This window comes from Bos javanicus, chromosome 14, assembly GCF_032452875.1.
Source record: "Bos javanicus breed banteng chromosome 14, ARS-OSU_banteng_1.0, whole genome shotgun sequence".
NCBI classification, from domain to species: domain Eukaryota; kingdom Metazoa; phylum Chordata; class Mammalia; order Artiodactyla; family Bovidae; genus Bos; species Bos javanicus.
This window is the reverse complement of record NC_083881.1, coordinates 43,839,050-43,851,910: the sequence shown is the minus strand read 5'-3', so window position 1 is coordinate 43,851,910 and position 12,861 is coordinate 43,839,050. Positions and strand designations below refer to the sequence as shown.

The 12,861-nt window shown below is 37.0% G+C and overlaps 1 protein-coding gene across 1 annotated transcript in view; it reads right to left on the bottom strand.

The window, feature by feature from the left end:
- Nucleotides 1-12,861, bottom strand: part of ZBTB10 (zinc finger and BTB domain containing 10) — a 32,570-nt gene that overhangs the window by 9,813 nt on the left and 9,896 nt on the right. The window contains exon 2 of the mRNA XM_061439066.1: nucleotides 10,954-11,842. Within this exon, the coding sequence (XP_061295050.1) occupies nucleotides 10,954-11,842 (889 nt within the window). The remainder of the gene's footprint in view (nucleotides 1-10,953; nucleotides 11,843-12,861) is intronic.

The window sequence follows — 12,861 nt, the reverse complement described above, 5'->3', positions numbered from 1 at the left end:
GCAAGTAGTTCACATGTAAAGAAGGAAGAGTAAACAGACACTGATCCTTTCCTGTTCCTTGATAGCAGGGATACTATCTAGATTTTATTTTCCCAGTATTTATAGTAATGCATGACTTTAAAAGGCTTTTTCAACAGGTGCTGTTAATTGTTGGCTTGAATAGTCTGCCCTTTGCAACCTGTTATTAAGTTTTAACTTAACATATCTCAGGAATTCCCTGGCAGACCAGTGGATAGAACTCAGCCCTTTCACTGCCATGGCCTGGGTTCAATCCCTGGTCACAGAACTAATATTCTGCAAGGTGCCTGGTACAGCAAAAATATAAGGGGAAGTAAAGAATAATTTTGTCAATTTTCTGGTATATAAACATCCATAAACCATAAATCAATGGAAATCTAATGACTCTGCTTTCCTTTGATAAGTTAAATGTATTTCAACCATCAATGAGAAATCCACACACCACATGAAAGAACAGCCCCAGCTCACTGTAACTAGACAAAGCCTGCATGCAGCAAGGAAGACCCAGCATAGCCAAAAATAAATATTAAAAAAACTTCAAAAAAAAATTAAAATCATTCAAACAATGTTACTCTTCCCAATATCTTTCGAAAAAAGTCACTCTAAAGTGTGTACAGGGCATTTCTTAAAATTCTGCCAAGTAGGTTTGTAAATACAGGGTGTTTCTATTTATATAACATTCTATAGTTATTTGTTGAAGGCTTTCCTCAGCTAGGTCTTAATGGACACTTCATGTCTCCTATCCATCTGTGAAGTATTAGGATTTAGTTTGTGATCTTTAATCCTACATGGACACTAGTACAGAATGTTCACCTCAATCTAAAACATTAATAGACGGCAAATAAATTCTTTCTGAGGTCTTTTCAATACTATGGATGAATGTGAGAGTTGGAACATAAAGAAGGCTGAACACTGAAGAATTGATGCTTTCGAATTATGGTACTTTCAAGACTCTTCAGATCAGATCAGATCAGTTGCTCAGTCATGTCGGACTCTTTGCGACCCCATGAATCGCAGCACGCCAGGCCTCCCTGTCCATCACCAACTCCCAGAGTTCACTCAGACTCACGTCCATCGAGTCAGTGATGCCATCCAGCCATCTCATCCTCCTTCGTCCCCTTCTCCTCCTGCCCCCAATCCCTCCCAGCATCACAGTCTTTTCCAATGAGTCAACTCTTCGCAGGAGGTGGCCAAAGTACTGGAGTTTCAGCTTTAGCATCATTCCTTCCAAAGAAATCCCAGGGCTGATCTCCTTCAGAATGGACTAGTTGGATCTCCTTGCAGTCCAAGGGACTCTCAAGAGTCTTCTCCAACACCACAGTTCAAAAGCATCAATTCTTTGGCGCTCAGCCTTCTTCACAGTCCAACTCTCACATCCATACTTGACCACAGGAAAAACCATAGCCTTGACTAGACGAACCTTTGTTGGCAAAGGAATGTCTCTGCTTTTGAATATGCTATCTAGGTTGGTCATAACCTTCCTTCCAAGGAGTAAGCGTCTTTTAATTTCATGGCTGCAGTCAGCATCTGTAGTGATTTTGGAGCCCAGAAAAATAAAGTCTGACACTGTTTCCACTGTTTCCCCATCTATTTCCCATGAAGTGGTGGGACCAGATGCCATGATCTTCGTTTTCTGAATGTTGAGCTTTAAGCCAACTTTTTCACTCTCCACTTTCACTTTCATCAAGAGGCTTTTGAGTTCCTCTTCACTTTCTGCCATAATATCAAGACTCCTGGGAGTCCCTTGAACAGCAAGGAGATCAAACCAGTTAATCCTAAAGGAAATCAACCCTGAATATTCATTGGAAGGACTGATGCTGAAGTTGAAGCTCCAGTCCTCTGGCCACCTGATGTGAAGAGCCAACTCACTGGAAAAGATCCTGACTGCCAAAGATTGAGGACAAGAGGAGAAGTGGGCAGCAGAGGGTGAGATGGTTAGATAGCATCACTGACTCAAATGGACTTAAGTTTGAGCAAACTCCAGGAGATGGTGAGGGACAGGAAGGCCTGGCGTGCTGCAGTCCAAGGGGTCACAAAGAGTTAGGCACAACTTAGTGACTGAACAACCAACTGTTTCTGTGTACAAGAACAAGTCATATCCATACTACAGATATTAAAAACCTTTTTGAAAGGCATAAACTACTTGGTTCTTGATATAAAAAATAAATCTCAAAACAAGTGAGCTCCTCCAGGTTGACAATAGCTTTCATAAAAGCACACCTAACTTAGTAATCAGTACATGCTATCACTGCTGTATCTTATTTCAAACCATCTGGAAACTTATTTGTAATCAGCTGCTGCTGCTGCTAAGTCGCTTCAGTCGTGTCCGACTGTGCGACCCCATAGACGGCAGCCCACCAGGCTCCCCCATCCCTGGGGTTCTCCAGGCAAGAACACTGGAGTGGGTTGCCATTTCTGTGTCCAATGCTTGAAAGTGAAAAGTGAAGGTGAAGTCGCTCAGTCATGTCCGATTCTTAGCGACCTCATGGACTGCAGCCTACCAGGATCCTTCGTCCATGGGACTTTCCAGGCAAGAGTACTGGAGTGGGGTGCCATTGCTTTCTCCATAATCAGCTGAGTTGATGTGAATAAGATAGAAACCAGGCAACCAACCATTCATTTGATGTAAGAATCATATTCTGCTTCACCAGGAACTCTGTATTCATTTTCTCGAAAAAGCATAGGATTAAAAAATAAACTCTATAGGATTAAAAAATAAACTCTAGGACTTCCTGGTGGCTCAGTGGTAAAGAATCCACCTGCCAATGCAGGAGACATGAGTCTGATCCCACATGTCACCGAGCAACTAAGCCTGTGCACGGTAACTACTGAGCCTGTGCTCTAAAGCCAGGGCTCTGCAACAAGAAGCCCTCATACTGCAATGAGGAGTAGCCCCTGCTCCCTGCAATGCAACAAAGACCCAGCACAGCCACAAATAAATAAATAAGTACATTAAAAAAAAATAAACCCTGATAAATGAAATTCATGACCTTCCTATGGAAATCCTTCTCAAATGCATTTGCCAGTGAATAGGTGATCCTCCCACTAAATGAAACAAAAAATACACCCCTGATTTTACGCATCAAGTCCTTTTGTATATGCAATCGACATATACACAACACATTAAATTTCACTACACATTTATGCAGTAAGAATATTCTTATTCTCAACCTTAAGAAGAAACTAAAGCTACCGCAGAGTGCTGCACTGCTCTTTAACAGTATTACACTGCTTCCTGACAACATGAGCACCAAACCTGGCACTAAAGCAGGTAATTAAAAAAGGTACAACTGCAACGCTGGAAATGAGAGTGCAGAAGTATACCCATCGTTTATACTCACTCACTTTCCTCGTGATACTTGATACCATTCAGTGATACTGCTAAATCCAAAAAAATAAACCTATCTATAAGGACTAGACTTCCTCAGTGGTTCAGTGGTTAAGACTGTGTTTCCAATGCAAGAGAAGAAGGGAAACAGGTTCCATTCTGGTCAGGGAACAAAGATCCCATATGCCATGTAGCACGTCCAAAAAAATTTTTGTAATTTAAAAAATAAAAATCTATCAGCGTTCTGTGGCAAATCAGCCTTCACTTTATTAATCTCTTTATTTAATAAAAACATCTCTGGGTATTTCCCTGCTGGTCCAAAAGCTAAGACTCCACACTCCCAGTGCAGGGGGCCTGGGTTCAATCCCTGCTCACAATCACACACGCCAACTAAGATCCAATGAAACAACAACAACAAAAAACCCAACTCCAAAATTTTTGAGTGTACCTAGTTATAAGCTGTCATTGTCCTTTACATACATTTTTGTCTATCTTTGAAGCAACTTCCACCTCTGAATTAATTTTTTATTCTTCTCTGACATCTCATTCATGGGTTTTCAAAAATCTGATTACCAACCAACGGAAAGGATGACATGGTAAAAATCTTGGCCTTTACCTTCTCTTAAAATTTTAACAGTCGTAACTTTATTTTCTCCACGAGGAAATGAATAGCAATATTTACCTACTTCACAAAGGTGCTATGAAAAGTAACTTCAGTAAATAAAAATAATGTACAAATTATAAAGTGGAACATAAATCATGACGTCATTAAATGAGGTTAACCTTGGGGCATGTGGTTATAGGTTTCTCTTGGACCACAGAGGGCACAAGCGTCACTTGCAAAGCATCTAGTGCTTTGTACAGCACTTGCCTATAAGTGCTCAACAAAACTATGTTGGGAAGGAGGTCTTCCTGACCATTTGTTTTTGGTTCTCAAAATTCCACACACGAGGCAAGCACAGACTAATCCAGAATTTCTTAAAACACAAATATTCTTGAAAAGAATGACATACGAGAGCATATCAGAAATCGAGATTATAGGAACAATGACAGCTCCGTCCTACAAAAACTCAGTAATATCTATTCAATTTTTGTTTTCATGTAAATATATACTGGCAAACAATTTTCTCTGAAGACAGTTTCTGAGGACTAAGGCTAATTTTTTTCATAAACTGTTATAGACTTTTTTTTTCCTTTGTTCATTGCAGTCAAGGTTTTTTCCTTTTTCAGTGATGAGAAAATTCAGTTGCAAATGTATTATATAAAGCACCCTTGACAGTTCTATGGCAGCCAAGAGACTCAACAAATTGTAGTTTCCCTTTACCCCCAAACTCAGTGATGATTCAAGTGACAGACTAGACTAGGCTCCACTGTTTCTTCTTTGCTTCTATTCAAACAAGGTTGTTATTTCTTTCATGACCGGGCCTTTACAGGTCTCTTCAGGACTTTCTCCACTCCAATCCATGAATAATACCTTCCAAATGCTTTTATGTTAAAGGCAAATAAATAAACAAGATTGCATCTCTAATTGAGAACCTCTCACTGCTCACAGTCTGTGAAATAGAATTCATTACCATGTCAGAGAATTACAACCTGGCCCTAACCTATTGACCCCCCTCACTATCCCTACTACACTCCCCTTTCTATTCACTTACTCCCTTCAATTCTTGCCACTTTGCACCCTCTCCTGGCAAACTCCTACACAAAAGAAGATCCAACTCTGTGAAGCTTTCTTCAACTCTTAATGAGAAATCAGGAACCTCCCCCACTGCACTCTGCCATACTTCTGATCTTAACATTTATCACATTGCACTGATACGTTTCTACCTCACAGCCATCCTATTGTGAACAAGTTCTCAATCTTATGACAGCAATATCATCTAACCTGTTCGCTCAGTTTCATGTGGACTTCAAAATTTTACTACCAAATTTCTCTTATGAAGTGGAAAGTCATTTTGGGGTCCCAGACAAGAAGTATTTGGTTAAATATGACACTTCTGGTCACCCCAGAATATTAAGGCTATATCAGAAATAAAAAATTCAGTCTTAAAAAATTCTCAGGGGCTGACATTAACAGGGTTTAGAAAACTTAACACCCTCAGCAGGTAGAAAGCATTAAAACATCCACAAAAGGCTTCTTCAACATGCAGTTTCAGTCTGACCAAACAAATTCTGTTTCCTTAACGCCTATAACTTGAAAAGAATAATCCTTAATGTAGCCACCCCTTGGATCAAGTATGGCAGAGGAGGATGGAAAGGAACACTAACTAGGCAGAGGAAAATAAAGGAGAAGGAAAAAAAGATGGCAGAATATTCCTACTATCATACAGTTACTCATTATCATCCTTTTAAGATTAAATATTGAAGTGTTACATTTTAGTATAACTTACAGTCCATTAGCTAATGGTGGACATTTATTTTTTAAAATGAGCATCAGCCCTTCAAACTACCACTGACTACGCAACTGTAACAGTTTCTAAAGAAGAAACTTTAAATCACTGGTAGCTCATTCTTCATAATATACTCAAAAGGATGCCTGAAAGGTAGGGCAGTACATCTAGAATCCCTTAAGAAAGAACTAACCCAGGCCCGTAAACCTGCTATGTGGAACGTTTGGGTTAAGATGTAGGATACACACATTTTTAGATTTTAGGCAAGAAATAACTGTGATACCCCCAGAGGGGCCCAGGGTGGCACCCTGTAATCAAAATGTATTTCTGCAACAAAACATATAGATGTTCACATTTAAGGAAAGAAGTAAAAAATACAAATTGGTTTTGCTGCCAACTGAATATCAGGTTTTGTTGCCAAAATGATTTTTTTTTAAAGCTTTGGTTAATTTTTATAGCCTTCAAGATTTCATAATTATAAATTTTTCTTTCCTTCTAATTATAAGACATTCTGTATGATAAACTTAAGGCAAGTTAAGTGGTGGAACCAAGTCTAAAGTCCAAATCTTCTTTACTAAGTCTAGGTTCCATGGTTTTTAAACATTTTAAGTAGCTCATACAGTAACTTTATATGACATGGCCAAAATATGGGAAAGTCTCAAATGAGATGGCCAACGTTCAAAGCTATAAAAATATTTTAAATTAAAACAAACAACCCCGCCCGCCCGATTATTTAAGAAAGCATTTCAAGGAACTTCCCTGGTGTTCCAGTGAAGTGTCTGTCTTGCAATCCAGGGGACACCAGGTTGATCCCTGGTTGGGGAACTAAGACCCCAATGCTACAGGGCTACTAACCCTGTTCTGGAGCCCTCATGCCTAGTCAGATGCCACGCAACTAAGATCCGACTCAGCTAAATTAAGTAAAATAAAGAAAGAAAGCATTTCAAGATTCTGGAACCTCTGAAGTGATCCCCTGTATCAACTGTCACCCAAAATATGTAGGGGCCTAAGTATTGGTTGGTAGACAACTTCAGTAGAAGTAATAATTCACTACTTCAAATATGACTCATTAGGTATCTTAAAGACATATAGTTTGAGCATTCTTCTCTCAAAATTGTTTTCTATACACTTGAATTATATGCTTTTCAACCAAAAAACAACTACACAAATTGAAGATGTTACAGCTTAAACTCTGCTTGTAAGGATCAATAAAAATTCACAAATGCCACAAAACAAAACAAAAAAAAGTACAGATGAGAGAAAGGAGCTTTTAGAGTTTACAAACTCTAAATTATATCCTTTGATCAAATAAAACCACCGTGCATCTGAGTATTTGTACATCATTATGAAAAATTCAATCATCTATATGAAATTTTACCAGCTTTTATTAAAGACAATTATATAACCTACTGCTGTATTTACTAGAAAATGCTTTTCAGAAAACTGTCTTGATGTCAATTATATAAAACCCCACTGGAGAAATTCGTTTCAGAATTCAGTACCAGAAAGTTTGTCATCTGTAGAACTTCTGTTTCCTCATTCTGAAGGGCTGCTTATTATCTTAGAGCCAATAAAAAGCTTAATTAGGCTAACCATATTAATACTCTTGACTAGCACACTGTTTTATTGCTAAAAATTTAATTTTTGTTTGTCAGAAATTTCAAAATCTTACTGAATGCATATACATACAAATGTATTACATGAAGAATACAGTTATTTATAATGGCTACAACATTCTAGTGTGACTGGCACAAACAATACAAAAATACGGATTCAGAAAGCCCATGTCCCATGAGTCCAGAGTAGATAAAAAATGGGATTAACACCTGACTTGTTTTAACAGTATAAATGAAAACACTGTGTAAGACAATTAAGGCACTGGTTACTTTTGCCCCTATACTATTTAATTTCTTACATTTACATGTACAAATCAAAAATGATTTGAAGGGAATTGAGGCAGAGTCAGATAACAGGTATACTAGCCTAAGATTTTTAAAGAAATACCATTATGAATATAACCTCTGATAAAATCTCAGTATCTTACATTTCTTTATGAAGCACCCAAATACCACTTTCCACAGTATATGGCAATAAGACAACATTATTTATAGCATACAGACAGTAGGCTTAAGAATCTGGGAAATCACTGTTCCTACAAGAGACCCACAAACCCAAACATGTCAAGCACTGCTTGTAGACTAAATGCATAATTCACCATGACTTTTCCGATGATTAGGTAAAGAATTTTAAATACATTTAAAAGCATTATTTCACTGAAAGTTTTCACTATTTTTTCAATAAATAAAAATGAAAGTATAACCAGTAATGTTGACCTCTAGAAGTTTTAAATGAGCCTCAATTTTTTAGAAGACTGGGTCACTAGTTTATAAATTGCCAAGGTTTTAATGCTGGGCAGTCCTAAAGATGGAACCTGCCTCTACTTTTAGTAACTGAAAGACCTTGGTAAATACAGACCCACTATGTCCTTTCTTTATTGCTCAGAATTTGCCTGGAGAGTTCTAGTCTAAAATTCTGTGCACCAACATTTCATCAGGGTGAAACAAACTGCCTATGACTGTTAAGAAAGATGTAAAAAGGGGTTGGAATTCACAAGGCGGGAGATACAGCACTTAGCCTAAAAGAAGGGGACTTCAGGGGAAATTTTTTAATGTTAATACCTGAAGGGTTATCAGGTTGATTTAAGAGATTAGAGGTTAGGCTTAGATTATACTACTAAAAATGACAGAATTAGGAAGTTAAAGAGAAACAAATTCTAGCTCAATATAAAGTAACTTCCTTATAATCATACTCATCCTACATTGAAACAAAAGGTCAAGCTGAGGCTATAGACCACCTATCAAGAATCTGGTACAAAGTACACTGCACTGGAAAACTGATTTTAAAAAAATCTTAATCTTTAAGGGGGACTAAGATGACTGCGACAGCTGTATTTTTATGTTTTGTCATTTTTCAGAATAACCCTATAAAAGTAGCATAGTCTAAGAAGGAGGAAACTGAGGGCAAGTGTTTAACTTAATTTGGTTATGGTAACATAGTAAGTAACAGAACTCATTTACAAAACCTGATTCAATTTGGGCTCTTTCCTCTATCAGTGACTCATAGCACCATCACCTGTAGAACTGACAAAAATTTCAACTACCAGGCCACATCCCAGACCAATAAACCAAAATCCCTGGCAGGGACAGTCAGGCATCATGATGGCTGAAGTTCCCAAGCAATGCCAACATGCAGGCATGATTAAGACCCACTGCTCTACCCCAAGGGTTGGCAATAAAGCTTTACCTGAACACACTTCTGTTCATTTGTTTACACACTTTCTATGACTGCTTTCACGCTACACTGACAGTTAAGTAACTGACTTCACGACCAGCAAACCCCAAAATATTTACTGCTTGGCCCTTTACAGTAAAAATTTTCTAGCTCTCTATCATATCATGTTCTAGCTCTTATGGGATTTTCTGCCACTGAATGAAGGTGGATTCAGAGGCACCAAAAAGTTGTTAAAAGTTTTAACAGTGGGAATGTAGCATGTCACTGATATAATCAAATTTCAGTTAAGCAAGGTTCATCAGATATTAAGGTGGCATCAATGACAATAGAATTATCTTTTATAAGCTATCAAAGATAAAAGCATATCAGACTACCAAAAATTATGATAGACCTAGTACACTGATACAACCTCAGCTAGGAGTTGCTTGCTAAGATGATAATCACTAGTAATGTTATTTTTCAAAGTATGCACTGTGGTTCTAATTAATACTGCTTTTCTTCTCTTTGAATCACTCTAATTATGTGTGGCATTAGTTTTAAGAATGAGGTTAGCTTTGTTAGTTGTCAGTCAACTACCATGCCAAAAAATCTTACTCCTTATATTCTGGGTACCTATATATATTTTAAAAAAAATACACTATAGGCCTCCCATCATACTGTTAACTGAGTAATTCATGCAGTAGGGAAAAAAAATGCAGTTCTAACTCTGAGAACTGATTCAAGATTTTTTACATTAAAAATTAAGCCAAAACAAAGTGCTGCTAAGTCTATCATTAGTACTTTTAAGAAACAACCTCTGGGATTTTATTGCTAAAGACTTGACAAGTTGGAGGGGAAAGCTCAGCAAACAGTATTCATTATACATGTATACTGATTTCCACATGATTTCTACCAATGAAAACTAAACCCAAACCTAAACAGCCAGGGAAACCATTTCACAGGATTATGGCATTTTGCCCTTTGGGAACTAAAAACAATGATTCTTTTAAACGGAAAGCACTCCATCCCCAGGTGATCACCATCACATAAATCAGACACCGAACAGTTACAGATCTCTGAGGCAACACAAGCACTAAATGATGTATGACAGTGGTGGGCATGGTCAAGTCTGGGATCCACTAAGGAAAACCTCAAACCCACTGGGCTACTTCAAATAAAAGTAAGTTACACACACACAATTAAGTTAAAGTTTCAAATCTATCTCACTCTTCAACAATGGTCCCCTCACTTCATTTCTCAAAAAAAAAAAAAAAAAAAAACACCCCACACTACAAGATGTGATATGCAAAGATTCTTATAGTCAAGAGAAAGGTCTCAGAGGCCTCTCTTAACTAATGCAAATGAGAATGAAAATGAGGAAACAGTGGGACAAACTTAAAATATTCCAGTTTCTGTAAGATTTATGGGGAGAACAGAACAGTAAGTGCTTCTAAACAAAGTAGAATCCCATTAACTTTTGCAAAATTCTATAAAACAAATATTCAACTACAAAAAATTGAGAGTAAAGAATGCTAACTAAATCTCAAAAACGTTCTGAAATGACAAACAAATCACATATTACAACCAAAGATTTTATCTTTTCCAGCACTGAGTACAAAAAGTGAGCAGAGGCTACAGACCAGGAAAATCAAAGAACTATACATTGAGTCCACATGCCATAAAATGTGGGCAAATTCCTGATTATTTAACACAACCTTTGAGAAACCCACATATACATGTGTAGAGAAAAAACTAAGATATACCAAATCTTACATTTGATACAAGATTATATAAGATATGTGACTGTTCATTTTTTCCCTTCTATTACAAAGACTCAAATTTACTATTTCTTATGTATATTACTTTAATCATACACACAAGATTATATCCAAGCAGAATGAGAATAAAAACTGAGACACCTCTGTATATATTCAACACAGTATTTACCTGGTTCTTCCTTGATGAATGACAAATCTTCCTCTGGATAGGCAACAGGTGGCTGCATCACCGAGCAATCTTCTAGATTTGTTTCATTATTAGGTGGTATATTATAAACAAATCTCTTTGTAGCTTGGGTTTTTCTCCTTGTTTTGCTAGTCTCTTGAATCCCTTGGGAGCCCATATTATTCCAAATAAACACTTTTGTTTGACCTTGAGACTCATTTTCTGTCAATTCAGGTGAACCATCCTGGACCCAACTACTGTCATTCATTTGGTAGTTTTCTATTTGGCCCTCGTCGACATTACAACCATCATTTTCAATTTTTACGTTACTTGCCAAATTGGTAAGATTTCGTGTTGCCCAAAAACTGGCAATTTTTTGATCCCGTGATGAAGACAGGCCATCTCTGTTAACTGGTTTTCTATTATTATAGTCCACAACTACAGACTCTGGAGCTTCTGATTTAATGCTTATATTTAAGGCATCTTTAATGAAATTTCGGCAAGTTTGAACAACTTCACTCATTTGAAGATAGCTGGCCACTGTCATTACTTCAATGGCATTTTGGCTTGTGAGCACCAGGTTACCAGAATACAAGAAGTCCAAGATGACTGAAAAACCTTGAACTGCAGCAATATCTAAATGGGTAGTATTGTTTTGGTTAGGGCTTTCTTTGTTTGAAAAGCAATATAAAGTCTTAAAGAAACGGCTGCCTGCAACCAGGATGTTCTTATGAGCTTTAAAGATTTTTCCGCTCACCACAATGCTGACATCACAAAGAATACCTTTCTTCCTCTGTTCATTTAGTTGTCGAAGAAGTTGATAGCAATAAGAGTTCTCATTTGGCCTACTATTAAAGTCACAGTACCCCTCCTCTGATGGTATTTCTGACTCCTGCAATAGATGGAAAATATTAACATTAAACTTTATTTACTTTTTAAAGCCTCCATACCAAAGACAACAAATCATTGTCAATGTAACTTTTTAAAACCACTATCAAATACACTAATCTGTCAGTAATCATTACATATTTTGAGACTGAGGTGTTCACAATCTAAATATTAAGAGAAAGGGTGTAAACAGCTTTGCTGCAATCCACTGCTATTGGTAAAAAAAAAAAAAAAGAAAGAAAGAAACATCCTGAGGATCAGAATTTCATTTGAAGAATACTGTGTATCACATATCATGCTATCTTTCCAAATATAGCTGAAGACATGGATTGAGAATTATTTAAAATTAAAACAGGGAATTCCCTGGTGGTCCAGTGGCTAGGACTCCACCGCCATTGCCTGAGTTCAATCCCTGGTCGGGGAACTGAGATCCAACAAGTCAAGTGATATGGCCAAAAAAAAGAAAAGAAATGAAATGAAAATAAAAAGTGGTTGTTTTCTCATGTAAAGAAACATTCATAAGAATCAAATTAATCTGCCTTATCTCTGTAACTGCTAAGAACACAGTTTTTCTGGTTGAACTTAAAATAATCAGATTAAAATACGCTCAGCATCTCATTCTAGTTAACATTATTAAAAAAGGGAATTTTAAAAGTCTTGGCAAATACTGAGTCAGACAATTTAGGTCAACAAAGTTAATCATATCTAACTATGCAGTCCATGGGGTCGCAAAGAGTCAGACATGACTGAGTGACTGAACTGAAAGAGAAAGTAACACAAGACCCTAATTTAAAAAAATGTGCTTCAAACTACAGGAATACCCAATTATATAAATCCCAAATCAACTTTCAAAATGACTTCTCTCTTTAGGATCATAAACACTACCCATCAGTTAAAATTCCTTAACTCCAAATACTTAATGTTTATAATCTTCCCTGTGATCAATCTTTTAATTATTCATTACAGTTCAGTTTAGCATCACTATTAAGTTACTGTAGTTTCCTATAAAATAACATGATATTG